General features: G+C 43.2%; 1 protein-coding gene across 10 annotated transcripts in view; it reads left to right on the top strand.

Moving 5' to 3' along the window:
- FBRSL1 (fibrosin like 1) overlaps positions 1-18552 on the top strand; it is a 762210-nt gene that overhangs the window by 344981 nt on the left and 398677 nt on the right. For all 10 annotated transcript variants that reach the window (XM_083589754.1, XM_083589747.1, XM_083589750.1 and 7 more), the window contains 2 exons: positions 3161-3262; positions 15959-15994. In XM_083589754.1, the coding sequence (XP_083445880.1) occupies positions 3161-3262; positions 15959-15994 (138 nt within the window). The remainder of the gene's footprint in view (positions 1-3160; positions 3263-15958; positions 15995-18552) is intronic.

Genomic DNA, 18552 nt, shown 5'->3' with positions numbered 1-18552 from the left:
ACTGCTTGAAATGCCAGACAAATAGTCTGATTTGGTATAAGGCCGCAGCATCCTGTGTGATATATGAAAAATGAGGTATTGCTGTTTTACGGATTGTCTAATCCCAAAGGAGATGTTAGGGTGGTTAGACTAGCATCACAATCCGTGGGCTAGGAGACCTGATAAAGCAGCAAAGATCAGTTGACTTTGTTAAATGAGTCTCCTCAACAAACTTACATGCAGTTGCAAAGCTCTGTGAGCACAAGTGTTCCCACCAGTGCCTCCTATGACTCCCACAAAAGGTCTCAGCACATATCCCCTTAGAAATCCAGTGTTTGCTAGTGCTCCTGTTGAGGTCCTTGTCTCACTGTGGAGCCAGGAGATGTGTAGGGCCATCAGTATGATTGTGCCTGAGTATCGTCACTGATGCTGTGCTGTACGCAAACCTCCATGGTACTCCAGAGACCTGTGCATGATGAAGAAGGAAGGTCGATGGCAGGAGCACAGTTGGTGCAAATTCCAGTCTGAGTTTGAACCAGCACATTCTTGCACCTATTGACGGTGGTGAAGAAAGCTTACTTTTCTGCTACCGTTGCATCCTCTAGTAGCCATCCAGCAATATTATTCTGTATGGCGAGTGAGCTTTCTTTATCTAGCCAGCCGAGCAATGCTATTCCATCCTTGAAGACATGCTGTAGTAATTCTGCCCATACAGATCTGGGCAGAATTAGATGCCACAGAGTGAGTCTGGAGAGGGTATCCAGAGCATCATTGGGTCTGGCTGTACTGTATCAGTTTCCATTGTTACGGTGTGAGGATGTGAATACATTTCTTAGAGGGGTTCAAACTTGACCCTTTGGTCCTGCCCATCTTGACTTACTAGATTTAGACAAAGGAACGTGACTGAGCGGGTCATTCCAGGTGTGTGTTGGCTAAGGTGTTATCTTCCTGGAAGGAGGCAGAGATGTGTCCCTCATTTAGGGTCCCTCCCTGGGCGCAGAAGTCCTAAACTACTTTCTCCCAGTGGGAAAGTGGTTATCTAGACCTGTTTCAATCTGGCTTCAGGCCTGGTCATGGCACCAAAAGTGTCTTGGTCACCCTGGTTTATCACTTTCATCAGGTGAAAGATGGAGGAGTGATCCCCTGCTCATTCTCCCTCACCTCTCTGTAGATTTTGATACTGCTGCCTATGGTATGCTCCTGGAGGGAGTCTGTGAGGTTGGGACGAAGGATACACAACTGTTTTATGGTGGTTCGGCTTCTAATGGTTGCTTCTCCAGAATAGCAATAGGGGATATTACTTGGAGCCATGGGAACTACCCTGTAGCATTCCACAGGAATGCCATTTAACACATGCCATTTAACACCAATATGAAGCTGTCGTGAGATTTCTTCAGGAGATTTGGAGTGAGGTGTCACCAACGTGCAAATAGTATGTAACTCTCTCTGTAACATCTGAATTAGGAGAGGTGGTTCAGGTGCTAGATGGGTGCCTGGAGGTGATGATGGGCTGGATTTGGCCAAAAAATTCAAACTGAATCTAGACAAGATGGAGGTGTTATATGATCTGAATTATCGTGTCCAATAATTGAGGAGACAGCTTGCTCTAGATAGAGGACTGTGTCTCCTTAGAAGCAGCAGGTGCCGAGATTGGGGTTGCTCCTGGATCCCGTACTGCTACTGAAGGCTTGGACAGCATCTGTGTCCAAGACTGCCTGTTTCCAGCTCTCGCTAGTTTGCCAGTTGTTGATGCTTTTTGGATTAAGATGACTTGGCCACTGGACTCCATCCTCGCTTAACCTCCAGATTAGATTGTTGCAGTGGACTATGCTTTGGAAACTGGTTCAGCTAAAGTATCTCTGAAAGAAAGATGGCCATCCTACCTCTGTTTTGAAAACTCCAATGAAGCTGTGATTCGTGCACTTCAGGGGGTTTGAATAGATGACCCTTGCCATCCCTTCCAACTCTACAGTTCTGTGATTCTGTTAAGAACCCCAAACACAAATATAAATGCAAAAGACCAAACATATTTTGACCAAAAAATCTTGTTCAGTTTTCATTAATGTATGAATGTCAAAAAGCATGTGTGTGTACACATTCATACACCAATGGCAACTGAAAAAAACTGTTTAGTCTTTTACACTTAAGTTTTATTTATGAATACATTTGTGTTACAAACCTACATTATTTTACCAGTATCGTTTTATTTTTCTGATCCCAATTTATTTGTTGTCATTGTGTATGTTGGGAGACAATTCTTTCGTTTACTCTCCAAAGGGCCTTACAGCATATTAAAAATGAACGTAAGAAAATTACAGTACTGTACTGACACAATCCTACAAAAGCACATGCAAGTCATTAAAAATATACAGAATATAATATGTTTGCCCAGAGAGACATTTGGCCACAGGTCCCTTTCAGACAATCAACTGTTCCCATTTTTCTTCTACGATGGTTTAGAACAAGGATTAGAAAATCTGTGGCCTCAAGGGCAATATGTGTCCCATGGCTAATTTCATGCGGCCCTAGGCCTAACTGGGTGCAGGTGATAAGGCGGAGAGAAGTGTGGGGCAGCCAGGAAGAGGGAAAATGTGCTCTTTAGGCTTCTGGCACTGGTCCTGCCCTTTTTTTTCCCTCCCCCCCCTTTTTTTTTAGTTTCAGTTCCTCCTACCATTGGTTCCAGCTCCTCCCACCATTGGCTCCAGCCACAGCCACTGCTGGCTTTCAGCCCCCAAGAAATTACCCCAAAGAGCATGGGTAGGCAAACTAAGGCCCGGGGGATGGATCCGGCCCAATCACCTTCTAAATCCAGCCCGCGGACGGTCCGGGAATCCGTGTGTTATTACATGAGTAGAATGTGTCCTTTTATTTAAAATGCATCTCTGGGTTATTTGTGGGGCATAGGAATTCGTTCATTTATTTTTTCCCAAAATGTAGTCCGGCCCCCCACAAGGTCTGAGGGACAGTGGACTGGCTCCCTGCTTTAAAAGTTTGCTGCGCCCTGCCAAAGAGCATGTAAGCCATTGAGAGAGAAAAAGCTACCCTGCCACTGCTTTAAGAACACGGATGGGGCTGTGCCTTGCGCCCCAGATGAGCTTCAGCACTGACTGGTGGTGAATGAACTGAGAGGGATTTACTAAAATACCTGTTTCAATGGGATGATGTTTTTTGATCACTGCAGATGAAAGTCCCCATGAAGCGAAGTGGCAGGAACAGCGAGGACGACAGCATCCGGGAGGCCACCAGCTCCCAGCTCAGCAGCTCCAGGGACTACCTCAGCGATGTGAGTACCACTGAGAAACGGGCGGCACTGTGTTGTGGCAATTTCATAAATCTCGCTGAACAAACGTTGGCATCCAGAGGTCACTGTGTAATAACTTTCTCTCCCCCCGCCCCCCATGTCATGATTGAGTGTTATGGCATAAGTGGCTGAGCTCCCTTGCAAACACTATAATCATAGCGCAAATAGTATGATAAGTGAAAGATCAGAGGCAGGGAAAACAAAACGGAATTGTGCTTCCTGGGAGCAAAAGATGGCTCAAGATGATTACTTTGAGGGGGGAAATTGGGGGGGGGCTGGGGTGTACGTGAAATTGTTTATGTGCTTTTTTGTACTTAAAAAAACAACCACCTGTTGTTCCAATTATTCTGGGCTGCATGGGTGAGCTCACCTCTTTTGATGATTCCTCCTGCTCTGAATTGGGGGCTAGGGTAGATTGTGATTAGTGGGGTAGGGTTAGGGGGTGATTGGAAACGCTGCTTTTGAAGGAAATGTTATGATAAACCCAATGCAAAACGACGTCTAAGTGTATAAACACACAAATGGGCTCTTTATTTTATTTTTACTTTTTTTAAATCACCAAGAAATCAATGGAAGTGCTGGGATAATTTTATGTGAAGGCTTTTTTGTGTTAGCAATTAGCATTTTGCCTTCATTAAAACATGATTTTTTGCTAATTAGGACCTTCCCCCGTTAGGAGAGATTTAAATGACGAACAATAATCAAACACTGGCACGAGTCATGTCTGAAATATTAAATTTAACATTTCAATGGTGAGCCACGGTTACATCCCAGAGAGAGTGGGGTTTTCATGTTCCGTTCTATTAATGTGAAATATGCTTCATAACTAAAACCTGTCACAGGAAAAAGCAGCTCACACCAGCCAAATTCAATTGGACAGTTAATTTAGCTTTAAAATTGAAAACACTACCTCTGCTTCAGGATGCAAAAAAGGAAGGGGGAGGAAGCCTTTGATAAGCATAATGTATTTGCTATTAAGGCTTTCAGAGCTCATTCTCCTGAAGGAGGAGAAGAGGAAGGGAGAGAGGAGGGGGCAAAATGGCTCCCACAAATGTGTTTAAAAGCTGAAAGTATTTATTAAAAATGTCAGCAGAAAAGTGCTTTTGGCAGATTAAAGCGGGATTCAGCTTGACAGCTCTGACAGCAAAATGTGATGGTGTTGGTGTTGTAGGGTGTGCGTGTGGAATTCACTCTACATGTTTTGAGCAGGAATGGGGTGCTATAAACATCCTGTGTAGTGTGGGAAGAAATAAGAGGGGTGGGGTGGGGAAATCCCATCCCTGTACCTCTGATCTGATTCCAGGGAAAATAAAACATGTGAATCAGAAAGGAAAGTGAGCAGGGGGAAGGGGGAGGTGGATTTGGCATCTTTGTGGTAAATGATTTTGTTTATCCAGCATTGGTTTGGGTAGTTGTTGATGCAGTTGTGCCCCCCCCTTAAAACAACAATTGTTTCCTCTTCACCCACACTATGCATGCAGCAGCTACTGAATGGCTTCTCTCCCTCCCTCTTCCTCTGTCTCTCTCACCCACACCAAAAGGTGTATTTATTCCAACACCCTGTTTACTCTAGGAGGCCCACAGACAATAGCCCTATTCTGTTCCTCAGCAGTTGGTACTTGGGCATGTGCGAGATACAAATTTTAGAGGAAGTGTGGAGACCGTACCACAAGGAACGAACTGAACAAAGAGCCAGGGTGGTGTAGTGGCTGGAGTGTCAGACTAGGACCTGGGAGACCAGGGGTTTAAATCCCCACTTGGCCACAAAGCTCATGGGGTGACCTTGGGCCAGTCATAGTCTCTCAGCCTAACCTACCTCACAGGGTTGTTTTGGGGATTAAATGAGGAGGGGGAGAACCATGCATTCCACCCTGAGCTCCTTAGAGGAGAAAGGTGGGATAGAAATGCAATCAATAAATGAATAAACTATTGCATGCATTTGGAGTGAAAAAGCCCACCAGAAAGCTGTGTCTTCAACTACCTCAGGGCCTGGTCTCTAGAGGTCCTGGGCTTGGTAGGGCTCCAGACTCTGGTGAACTGGACTGGATTCCCCTTAATGTTCCAGCATGCTGCCTCTGATCTTGGATGTGCAGACATGAATAATAATAATAATAATAATAATAATAATAATAATAATAATTTTATTATTTATACCCCGCCCATCTGGCTGGGTTTCCCCAGCCACTCTGGGCAGCTTCCAACAAAAGATTAAAAATACATTAAAACATCAGTTATTAAAAACTTCCCTAAACAGGGCTTACATCAGATAGTTGTTTATTTCTTTGACATCTGATGGGAGGGTGTGCTTAATCCTATGTTAAAGCTACCTAAATGCACTCCCCCTCTCCACAAGTTGTTCTGTATGCACATACATGTGTGTGTACACACACACACACACACACACACACACACACACACACAGCTAGCAGATTTGCAAAGCTAAGCAGGGTCCAGTAGGGTTCCAAATTGGACTGTGTGCTGAGATTACTGCATTGCAGAGGTTTGGACTGGGTGACCCTTGGGGTCCCTTCCAACCCCACAGTTCTATGATTCTATGAGGTAGGGTGAAGCAGCGGCCTCAGGTGGCAGAAGTGCAGGAGGCAGGGCCCCCCTGCCCCCCTGCTTCTGCCGCCACTGGAACATGCCCCTCTCAACAATTTCAGCGAGAGGGGGCATTCCAGTGGCAGCAGAAGTGGTGAATCACGGCAACACAGCAGTTTGGCTGTCCCTCTGTCTACTCATATATATATGCTTGTGAGCAGGTGTGCCATCTGCTGGAGAGCTGGGGGACCGAGGGCCCCCCAAAATTTTCAAGGAGGGGGCTGAACCCCCTCAAAATTCCCTGGTGGCTGTGCATGCATGTTGCAGGACATGCTCGTATCACACACATAATTTCCCTGCTAACATACTGGCACTGTACTGCACAACATCCATAGAAAAGGCAGATTTTCGCTGTCTGCTTCTCTCTGTGTGTCTCTTTCTCTCTAACAAACACACACACTCCTGGGAATACCAATTTTACATTTTTAAGTAGCCTAGTCACCTTTAGTGTGCTCACCCTTCAAGGATTTTTTAAAATGTTGCCTTTTTTCTTGATTCAGGCCACAAACGCCTATTGATTTATCTTGCTTTATGTTACAGGATTTACATACCACTTAATCACCAAAACATCGACGTGGCTCACGTAAAACAATATAAAATGTCCATTTCCGAGCTCTTTCCTCCTTTTCAATAATTGGGTCCTCATTAATTTATTTTAGCACCATCTCTTAGGAAAAGCTCTGCTGGATCAGGCAAGAGGCCCATCTAGTCCTGAGTCCTTTTCTCACAGTGGTCAACTAGCTGCTTCTGCAAGGCCTAAAGTAGGACCTGAGTGTAACAGCACTTTTCCTACTTGTGATCCCAAGGATCTGTGGCTAGGGACCATGGACAGTTTTCTCCCCATGAATCTGTCTAATCCTTTTTTGGAACCATCCAGTTTGGTGGCCATCACTCTATCTTGTGGTAGTGAGTTCCATGTGCACTGTATGAATAAGTCCTTTCTTTTGTTTGCCCAGAAAGGAATGTGGGCCCCCCCAGACTGGAAGAGGTGCCTTGCTCCTCAGTTAAAGAGTCTTGGGTAGCGGGCCTGAGAATGGTGTCTGCCTTAGACCTTGGACAGTTGTTGCTAGTCAGAGTCGACCAAAGATGGGGAACTGTTGAGCTGCAACTTCTACCACCTCTGACCATTGTCCATCAGAGCATAAGAAGAGTCTGGTGGATCAAGCCAAAGGCTCATCCTGTTCTCACAGTGACCAACCAGATTCTTAAAGGAAGCTTGCAAGCAAGTTCTGAGTTCAACAGCACTCTGTTTCCAGCAACTGGTATTCAGAAGCCAGAGCCGTAACTATGGGGAGAGGGGCACTAGCCAGGTTTTTTGCCCCGGGTGAAGCCTCCAGAAGCATTGCTGCCTCCAACAAGAGAGGTGGAACAGGATGAGCCTTTGGTCTGATTTAGCACTGCTCTTTCTTTTGCCCTTGTGTTCTTGTCAGCAACTTGCCACACCTATGCAAAAATCCCTTTTTAGTCCCTATGACACGTGGTTAAAATATTATCCAATGTAACTATTGGTAGAACCACCAGCTACTTTTACGAAAACGTAAAACAACAACAAAAAATCCTCTTCCTCACAGTTAGGCACATGGTATTAAGAGAGAATTAAAAGACAGAATATTCCTGTGCTTTATTTTGATTGAAATTAAATAGAGGGCGGTTTGGGGTGGTCCCGGGAGGGAAAGAGGGTGTTCTGTTTTGCCTCCCACCCCTCCCTCCCTGCTCCTTGTTCCATAATTGTCCTAATCTTTCCTGATGTCCTGAACAGTGTAAAAAATCCACACAGAGCCGTACATAATGGCTTTTAAAAAAGGGTTTATCTTTTTCTTGACCCATCAGCTTAAGAACTGCCTGCGTTTTTTAATGGATTTTCTCCGTCACTAAATTGAATGGATCGTTCCTCATTATCATTTAAATAGGACCCTCATTCCCCACAAACACAGAACATTTGAATGTGGTGGTAGAGCTGCGTTAATTTGAAATGTATGGAAGATGGGGAAGGGGAGGGAAAGGAGGAGAAGGCAGCCGCTGAGTGTGGAATTGCTGGATGTAATTGTCATGGATTCTCAATTTTGTTGCCCCCAAGATGGGAAAATAGACTAATAATTGTCTCCCAGCCCTAGTAGAATAGTTGCCCTAGTTAGCTGAAGCTAACACTCTAATTGTCATGGGGGGCATCTAGATGAATGAGGATGTATGCAGGGCACAGCAAGGGCTAAATTGAGTGATATACTAAGGCAAAGAGCAAATTGGCAATTATGGACCCAGTCGAAAAGGTTGGCAGGTGTGCAGCGTTCTCATGAGCCCTGAGGGGGAAATTGGAAATATAAAATATCAACCATAAATACCAGCTGATTAGGAAATATGTTGCAAGAGGTGTTGGCCACTTTGGATGGATGGATGGAGACATAGATAAGAGTGCCGGGTGTTTATTTAACGTTTTAAAAATAAAAAAGTCAGAATTCACAGACTCCATTTTAGGCTCTTTTTTCTTTCACTTTTTCTAGCTCTCTTCCGTCAGGTTGGATGAAGTGACTTTTAAAAATGTTATTGGGGGTAAGGAGAAATCTACCTGGCGGCGAAGGAGTGGAAACCAGAAATTATAAGAAATCATCCTCCACTTTTATGGCTCAGGTTTAAATTCTTATTTAACAATGATGCCTTGATATAGGACCTCTTAGGTTACAGGGGGTTTAGGAGGTGGAGAAGATAGAAGGCGAAATAATTGGGAAAGTGTGAATGGCTGGCTGGCTGTTTGTCTGTGAAAAAGAGAGAGCGATAGTGTGAGGGGCTCTGGACCCCCACCCCATATCTCACTTTACAGAGCTCCTTACAGAGCAACAATTCCCAGAGGGACTGATTGTTAAATAACTATGAGAACTGCAGCTCTGTGAGGGCGTTAAAAAAAGGTCAACAATTATGGTGGTTTCCTAAAAGCTTAATTTTTCAAATATGGCAACCCTATGTGAGGGGAATAGGCACCCCTTATCATACTACAACCATTATTTAGGGGAAGTCATGACTGTTAAAGTGGCACAATAGTGCTTTAGGTGTATGGCATAGGTGTGGCCTGGGCTGGGTCTGAGCCTCAGAAGACTAGGCCTCACCCTACCTGAGCTTCTCCCTCCAGGGATCACTTACAATGCATTAGTAGTTTCCTTCTCCCTGACCATCCCCTCCACCTCATCATGTTTTTTTGTCCTTCTTTTCTTTTCTTTTCTTTTTCATTTTTAAAAACCAGGAGTCATATACTTCCAAGCGCTTTAAATTCCCTTTCACTTTAGAGTGGCTGAGGAGAAAGGGTTGTATGTTTTGCCAAGGATAGCAACATTGCGTGGCTGCTTCTTTTGTTTGTTCATGCACATGAACTGAAGTAGAGAAATGACATTTCAGAGTTTCCTAAGTGTGAAGACACTAACAGGGGCTGCCCCATCTCTTGTGGTTTCCAAGGTCAGGCCCTGAACTCTGAGCGCGGCTAAGTTTTTGATGCATTCCTGACGCTTGACATGTCAGCCGATATTCCTCTGGAAACATGGGAGAGGGACTGTGTCTGCATGGCCATGGGGAAAAGAAAAGCCCTTCTGTGTAGGGGATCTCATCCTCCTAGCCGCAGATCCTCAATTTAAAGCGGGTATGGTCTGGAGGGAAGACTTGCTGTGTATCTCCTTTGCTTAGAAAGCTAAATTCCCAGAGCAGAGACATGACTTGGGCTGGGTAGGCTGACAGGAAGTTTGAACTCTGTCACATATCAGTGCAACAAGATCTTTAAAATGCATAAGCTACCTGCCACCCCTGGAGGGGAAAAAACATGGAATGAATTTTCCTAAATGGAATTTTGAAAAGGTAAGACTATGAAAAAAGCCTCTTCTCCATGGAGCTTGTAGCTTAAAGTTGGATGAGGGAAGAGAAGAGTAACGAGGAAGAAGTTTAAAATGTATGATGTCCCCTCAACTGTATTATTTCTGGCAGGGATAGCCAACATGGTGCCATTCAGCTGTTGTAGATTATGGCTCCCATCTGCTCAGCCGGTATGGCCAGTGGTCACTGATGATGGGAATTGTAGTCCACAGCATCTGGAAGGCACTGCATTGACCACCCTTCTTAGGTGCTTTGTCCGACATTTGGTGGAAAGGTAGGATACATAGTTAACAAGAAAATATAAAAGTACTGTAAAATAAGGGCCACTTCATTAATTTATGTTCCTAGGCATATACCTGGGATGTGGTTTGTCATGTAGGGACACTCCTCAGGGATTAGCGCAAATTGGCCATATTGCAAGTGAATTTTAGGAGGGTGCTTCAGATATAAACAGCCAGTTGTCAAGACTGGGGCAACTTTGTTGGATGCAGCTCTCTGCTTCCTACACAAGGTACTTGATTGAAAGCTGTGTCAACATTTTATTTGGGTATATTTCTTGATACCTAAGCACAGACTTGAATTTAGTGGAGCTTGCCTTTGCACACTAAATCACATTCCCTTTTGTTTTGCTTTTTTGCTTTCTCCCAGACACACAGTGCAAAAATACCTACATTGCATCTTATTATAAATGAAATAACTTGCCATAGCTGCTTGTAAAACATCAGCTTTGAAACCCCCGCAGTTCAGCTGTGCCTTTACTAGCAAGTTCTTTTCTCTCCCTCCCCCCGCCCCCTCCAAATTACAAGCAGAGAAAGTTGTTGGTTGCGGATTGTCCCCCCCTTTAAGAAATTGAGGGGAGATCTTGTGGGGTTAAAAAAAAAAAGACCAAAATTACAGACTGAAGGGATGTCTCAAGAGCCTTGGTAATTGGATAATGAAGCCTTTTAACTCTTAAATCCTCAGTGGGTCAAATTCAGCCCAGGTTGGTAAAATTACCAAAAGGCATCTAATGGCTCGTCTACATGAAAAGAACTGTTGGATCCTTTATGGCGAGGTGTCTGCAGTTATGAAGGCGCCAGCACATTACACTTAATGGTAATTGGTACCTTCTCTACAGGAGGGAGGCCAGGAACCCTTTTGGTTAAAGAGGCTGAAGGAACATTTTGCACCTTAACTGCTGATTCTCTGAATCCTGGCAGATTGCAAGTCACTCCTAGGTTTTAGGTTTTATAGGCACTGGGATGAATGAGTGACATGGTTCCTTTCCAGACCAGGGAGAGGAAAATATGCATTAGACAGAATATTATTCACCCAGGTTGTTTGGTTCTTCTCTAGACTTGCTATGAGAGTGGTGTGGGGCCTGATCATGAGAAAATGTTTCCCACACTGCTTTGGTAATGCATGAATTGCATGGGTAAATCTAAAGAATAAGTCAGGTCCCTAGTCTGTGGCCCCATCTGCACCATATACATTAAAAATACTATTATGCCACTTTAAACATTAATGGCTTCCCCCAAAGAATTATGGGAACTTTAATTTGTTAAGAGTGCTGAGAGTTGTTAGGAGAACGCCCCCCCCCTTTCCCCTCACAGAGCTACAATTCCCAGAATGGTTTAACATCAGTTCTTCTTCCCAGGGAACTCTGGGAATTGTAGCTCTGTCAGGGGAATAGGGATGCTTTGAGGGAAGCCATGACTGTTTAAAGTGATATGATAATGCTTTAAATGTATCATACTGTTGGGGCCTGTGTCACTTTCTCATGTGGTCACCAGAGGTCTGCTCTGTCCTGTATGCAACATTGATCTTCAGATCATTTATTTTTAAAAATGGTTTAAAATACATAGGTTGAGCTAACTAACTCAGAGTAGCTCATTGAAATCGATTATTTTGAAGTAAGTTGGATGCAATCCCATGTTTAAATGAATACTTCATTGCAAATTATGCATTTTTTTTTAAATGACCTATGCACTGTGTTGGAATATTTGGGGAACTTTAGTCCAGGAATTGTGGATCAGGTCAGTTTGTTCTGGAATACACACAGACTGAATTCCTCAAGCATCCCTTGGTAGTACTAATGGAAATAATTTTCCAGATCGTTTCTACCCAGCACATTCTTTTTCCTTTTGGACTGGCTTCAGTGCGGACTGCACTTTTTCTTTTTTTTAAAAAAACTTTATGTAAAGCAAGCACACGTTTGTTTCAAAACTTGTCAACGGCACTTGATGTGCAAGAAGAAGCATGTATGGGCTTTTCTGGAAGGAATGTTTGCTCTCAGTCAGTCCAACTGCTGGAAAAGGTTTTAAAGAGCTGGATCCACAAGAGTTCACCAGTTTTACTAGCTTTACACAGGCAATAACAAATCCTGTTCTAAAGGAAAGCATCCAGTGTTGAGTTCCAGGAAATGTTAATCTTAAACAGGGAAAATATATTCGTCTTCATAGGGAACTTTTACCTCTGAAACTCCAAAGAAAAGTTGCATGTGTTGCAAAGTATTGTGCCAATTCTACCTTTTAAAGGACTCTGCAGGCTGTGTTTAAAATCCCAGCAGGGAATTAGGAATGAAACAGCTGGATTTTGTCCTCCTCCACACCCCTCTTTTACTTAAACCTTGTAATTTCAGTCTTATGTGTATTTGCTCAGAAGTAATTTCAACTGATTTAAGAACCATAATAGCCAATGACCCATCTAGTTCAGCATCTGGCTCTTACAGTGGCCAATGGGAAGTCCTGTCCCATCCCCACGCTATGGCCTGAAAATCAGAGCCATAATTGCCAGTACAATTAACAAACTACAGTTCCCAGATTCTTTGGGGGAAGCTAAGAGCCGGACACGACTAAACAACAACAATGTGCTTTAAATGTATGGTGTGGATTAGGGATGGGCAATAACTGGTTTTCAATATCGCAATATATTGCCAGCTAAACATCGCAATGTATCAATATATCACAGTATTCCTTTGTCCTCTCCCACAAAAGATAGTGACAGGCACCAACTTGGATCTTTTTAAAAGATAGTCCATGTAGAATAAAGCTGTGCTTATATGTCTTTATGAGTATTAACTCTGAATACCACTTCCTGGAAGCCGCAGTGGGGAGAGTGCTTTTGTGCTGAGGTCCTTCTTTCAGGCTTCTCAGAGGCATCTGATTGACCACTGCTGGGCTTTGATGGGTCGTTGGCAGCAGGCTCTTCTTATGTTCTAGGGGTGTCTCATACATATTCAATGTACATTTCAGTTTTGAGTGGCAGTCTAAAGAAGATTTAAGAACTTGGTTCAGCTTGCTGGCAACTTCATCTCCTTTTCTTAACCCCATCGACTAGTTGACTCCATCTGGTCATTCTTCTTCGCTGCATGACAGAAAAACCATGTCCATTTCGACAACATGAGTGAATATGACAAAATCAATAAAAACATTTTGGAACACTGCCATGTTGTAAAGTAGGTTTGGAAGGGAGGTGATGGGAATCTTGCGTTTTGACTAGACTTGTAAATAGCTGCATAATGGAACCTGTATTGGATATGTGTTAGCCTTGAGTGTTTGCTTTAATATCTTTTAAACAGGTCCAACCAGCAATAAACCAGGCTGACATGCTATTTCCTTTTACTCGCTCTCTGTCCTGTTAACCATTGATAGTTTTAAACTGAAGTGGCTGAAGTAAAGCGGAAATATTGCAAGGAACAAATCTTTAAAAGGGTTACAAATTCTGAATATTCAAAACTGTCAGCTTGGAAGACAAACCAAACCAGGTGTTGAACTCTTGTCTAGGCTGTAGCACTTGGGACTGCAAGGGGGGGGTGTGACATCAAATATTTTACGTAAAATGGGAGGTTTCTAGGCTCACTTTCTCTTTGGCATGCTAGTTTATATGTTAAAGATTTCCCTCTTTCCCCAATGTGGCAATATTCAACTATGCAATTATTCTAATTACACTTTAAAGTGGACCAGCCCAGACAATAGTAATCTCCAGGGATTTTCTTTTTCCTCCTGGTGTAGGAGCAGAGTACTCTCAGTATGAGCTTCAATAGCCCCACGATTGTGCCAATGTTATTCCAGTTCTTTAGCTGGGTTCCTAAATCTGGATGCTGGACTTGAAAATAGTTTCCTTGGTTCTGTGGTTTATTCAAAAGGTGGTTGTTCCTCACCTGGGTAACAAACAAGGTGGTGTAGAGGTGAATTCTTACCACAATCCCCCTCCCCTTTTCTTCTTAAAAAGGTGACGTTAGCTTAATATTAAATTTCATATAATTGTAGAGTTGGAAGGCACCCTGATGATCACCTAGTCCAACCCCCTGCATTGCAGCTGTCCTATACGGGGATTGGACCTGCATCCTTGGCATTATCAGCACCACACTCTAACCAACTGAGCTATCCAGTCATGTTACTTTCTACTGAAAAGCCCTAAAGCAATTTGCAAATAAAAGAAAATATAACTCAGTCAATCCTCGGTTCTTGAACGGCTCCGTTTTCGAACCTTTTGGCTCCCGAATGCCTAAAACCCGGAAGTAAATGCTCCGGTTTTCGAACGTTTTTCGGAACCCGAACTTCCGACACAGCTTCCACTTGAGTGCAAGAAGCTCTTGCAACCAATTGGAAACTGTGGCTTGGTTGTCGAATGTTTCGGAAGTTGGAACAGTCTTCCAGAACAGATTACGTTCGACAACTGAGGTTTGACTGTAATAAAATTACACACACAAAATAAAATCAGTTAACAATAGAATATAATATTGTTGGTATTGCATAAATGCCCAGAAAAATAAATGATTGTGTCCAGTGTTTGTCCTACTCAGAGTTTTTTTGTTGTTGGCATCTGTCTGTCTCAAAAGGATTGTGCCTCCTGGGCAAAGTCAAACTGCTGGAGAATCACAGCATCCACTGTGACTACAGAGACCAGTAACTTGTAACTGCTGCTTCCCACATTGTTTTAGCTGTGTTACTAGCTCCAGAATGACCTCTCTGGGGCACAAGCCTGGGCAATGTGTATCGAGGACCTGGGCTGGCCATATGACAAGACCCCCCCCCCCAGCCTCGCTGATGTAGTCCAAAGGAAAGTAGAACAATGCATTTGACACTAGCTTGGCTGCCGGAAGGAGACATACAAGAAGCCATCCAACTGTCTTAGGGACTCCACTCAAGATTTGTATAGAGTTTACTCCTAAGCCTTTTCTTCTCCTGAAGATGTCCCACAAGGCAGTCCTAACTAACTTAGGTCTATGAATTTTAGCAGGTCTAGTGAGTAGGCCTTAATTGGCTACAACCCATAAAAGGGGTTGGTGCCTGATGGGTAGGATCACCTTTAGCACAAGTTGTACAAGGATTGTAGTAACTGAAAACATGGAAAGGGTTACTATAGGGATTGGGCCTGAACTATAGAAGCGAGTAGGAGGTCCCAAATTAGATCCATAGTCTATAGAATGCCCCCAATCCAGTCTCTGGTTTCACAAATGGGAATGCTCTTGGGAGAGCGAGAATGCACGATACCTGGCTACAATTAATTCAGTATAAGGCAACACATTATATGCTAACCAGCTCCCCACAGTGATAGATTTTAAAGGAAGCAGCCTCCTATTGAGTCAGACCATCACTGTTTTCTGGACCAGGGGTAGGGAACTGTGGCCTTCCAGATTTTGCTAGACTACAACTCCACACAACCTGGCCATTGGCCATGTTTACTGGGGCTGATGGGAGTTAAATGAAATTTGGAGGGCCATAGATACCCTACTACCTCACCTGCACTCATTGGCAACAGCTCTCCATGGATTCAGACAGGGGTCTATCTCAGTTATCTACCTGGGTATTGAACCTGGGACCATCTGCATGTAAAGCATATGCTCTACCACTGAGCCATGAACTTACATCTCCTATTGCCTAGGAAAGACCTGTAGCTGAGGCTTCATTGGAGACCGGTTGTGAATTGTAGAAGATGATCACTTGGCTAGATGAACCAATGACCTTACTATGTAGCGGTCTGCTTTATGAAGCTATGCATGTTCAAGGGCTATTGGGCCTGCTTCCTTGGCAAAACCTGAGTCTGTCTTCAAATGAGACCTGCATGTAAATCTGCATCTTTTTACAAGTGTGGGGTGATTGGCAGCAGCATTCCTGGATCTTGATAAGAGTTACCTAGGAAATGGCACTTTGCAATTGCATGGAGAGGGAAACTTGCAATTTTTCGTGACATTACGCATAACTCCCTTTGTTACTTACACTGATGTACCTTTTCTTTCCACAGAGTTCTGCTCAATCACTTTCAGGAAAAGGTTATTCGGTAAGTCACCTTATAGCTAATTATTCGATTTCTCTTCTATCGCTGTTTGATTGTGGAAGATTACATTACCTGTTACATGTTCATGTACGCTGTGGGAATACAGAGCATGCAAAAGAGGCTTTGAGAAAAGCGCAGCCACATTGCTAAACCGCCTCTCTCTGCATGAGAGAGTATTAAAACAGTTTGTTTTCTGAGCCTCTCCAGTTTTATTGTTCTGCTTTTCCATTCATGCAAACCATGTATCTACAAATCCAAAGATAATAGATTGCCTGCAGCATACCTTTGACTTTCTCGGTGTAAGGCCAAATCAGCCTTTTATTGTCCCATTTTGCCACGTTACATTTTATGTCCAGTTGAACATATGCACATACGTTTGACTGTAATGTTGGCTTCACCAACTCATGTGAATTCTCTCCAACTCCAAAAATGGAGAGGAAAGAATCAGTCAGGTGTGATGGAGTTCGCTTGAATTTGTTTTTGCCTGAAAATGCTTGTACAAAGGTGTTTTCTTTCCTGAAAGTAACAGCACTTACAGCCTACAACCTTGGCTTGTCATTTCTGAAACAGGCTTGCCTCAAAAATATTGGCTTATTTCAGAATAATACTATTTGATATTTGATTTTTTTAAAATATATTTTTATTAAAGATTTCTTGGTTTACAAAAGTATGCGCAATGTCTCTATTTTCAAGTTACATTTTCTACAGATCAGTTTCATTTGTTGAGACATTAGTGTTAAAGTAGGAAGAAAATGGGGAAAGATGTGGAGGGGGGCATGGCGAGTGGGGTGAGATCGGGTGGCAATTCTACTTAGTGTCTGTGTGGGGTTTGTGTAAGCATCAATTGTGTGGGTCCTCTTTACTATTTGCTTGTATTCCTTTGGTGGTGAGAGAGGTTGGCGTTGGCCTAGGGTGTGGTTGTTTGTTTGTGATTGGCTGTGGTGAACTTTGTTTTCATGTGTGAGTGGGGTGGGTGTGTTTTTCTGGATCAGGTTAGCCAGATTGATTTACTAAACCATAGTTTAGTGTTAAGTGAACGAGTCTTGGGGTTGTGTACTCCCCCTCTTGCAATCTAGTGTTCTTTGATCCTGAGTTGTTTCAACAAACCACAGTTTCTCTAAATTGCGAGTGGGGAACCTGCGGCTTTCTAGAGATTTTTGTACAACAGCTCCCATCATTCCTGACCATTGGCCATTCTGGCTGAAGTTGATGGGAGCAGGAGTCCCTATTCCAGATTTAAACTAACCAGAGTCCACCCCTCAGTTTGTATGAAACAACAGACACTGGGTAGTTTCAAACAGGAAACAGCCACTCTAGAGCAGGAGGGGAAGTGTATGGGCCTGGGGCTTGCTACTACTCTCGTACGGTCCAGTGTTTTGTGCAGAATGGGCCATAAAATCAATTTTTGATGAAGGGCAGAATAAAAATACATTTAGATAAACATTCTGACTTTCAGATTTTGACTTGCCAAATGTGCAATGCCATGTGATAAAACCAGGTTCAAAAATGTTTGCAACAACATCAACAACAACATTCATAAATATCTGGCCATCAACTCAGAGTTACCATAGTGTAATTTTGGAGCTGTTCTTGATTCTTTTATTCCTTTTTTTTTAAAAAAAAGTAAAAGAGCACTCTGTATCCAGGTAGATTGCTACTGAACACATACTTACTAAGTAAATAAATAGTGGTGTAAGAACAAGGTGGTATTCTGTAATTCTACCTATACAGCTGGAACTGTATTCGCTTCCACCTGTATTTTGTAAAATTGCTGTGGGTGGTTGCTCATTCAGAGGGAAGGGATGAGATGGTTTGAAATCATAATTGCCAGATAAAGCAAATATTGTCTGGGTTTTTACTTGTGCTTCTGAATCTTAATTTTGATCATAGTAGCTTTCTTAAAAAGAGAAGGAGAAGCGAATAGCACTGAGCGAAGTGAACCAAAGCTGACTGCCAAATAGCATCAGACAAGTCCTGTCTCCTTTTGACTGCTCTCACTGAAGCCTTAAATTAATTCCCTTGCCAGTGTGAAAGAGAAAGAGAGAAGGAAATCTTAATTCCTTTTAGCATTTCTAATTGCCAGTAGTAACTATGGTTGCAAAAGCTGTAACTGGAAAAGGTCTGTGTTTTTTACAATTCGGGGTACATATTTCAGATGGCCAGTGGTTGGAATGATGCCTGGATGGACTATCTTGGTATGGTGAATGGCAGCAGCACAACCGCTCACAGCGTCACTCATCATTAAGCGTGGTTTTGAATGTTTTTAGAGAATTCTTGAGTCTGCAAGATGGACATGATTTGCATCTGGCGGGAATTTTGAAATCTTTGTGTCTACCAGGGAAACATTCAAGCTTATCTCCTGATTTTTTTATTTGGGTGGGGGGTGGCTTTTTCCCTCAAGCACCAATTGCCAACACTATGCAAAGCAGAACAATTGTGGTCAGGTTTTCATTTTATGTTTGAGTGACTGAATGTAAACCTTTTGCCTTGGGCTGCTAGTGAGAAATGTGGGAGGAACAACTCCACTTGTAGAGTATCTCTCTCTCTCTCTCTCTCTCTCT

The sequence above is a fragment of the Podarcis filfolensis genome (assembly GCF_964270895.1).
Source record: "Podarcis filfolensis genome assembly, chromosome: 16".
Taxonomy (NCBI): Eukaryota; Metazoa; Chordata; class Lepidosauria; order Squamata; family Lacertidae; genus Podarcis; species Podarcis filfolensis.
This window is presented reverse-complemented; position numbering and strand designations above follow the sequence as displayed.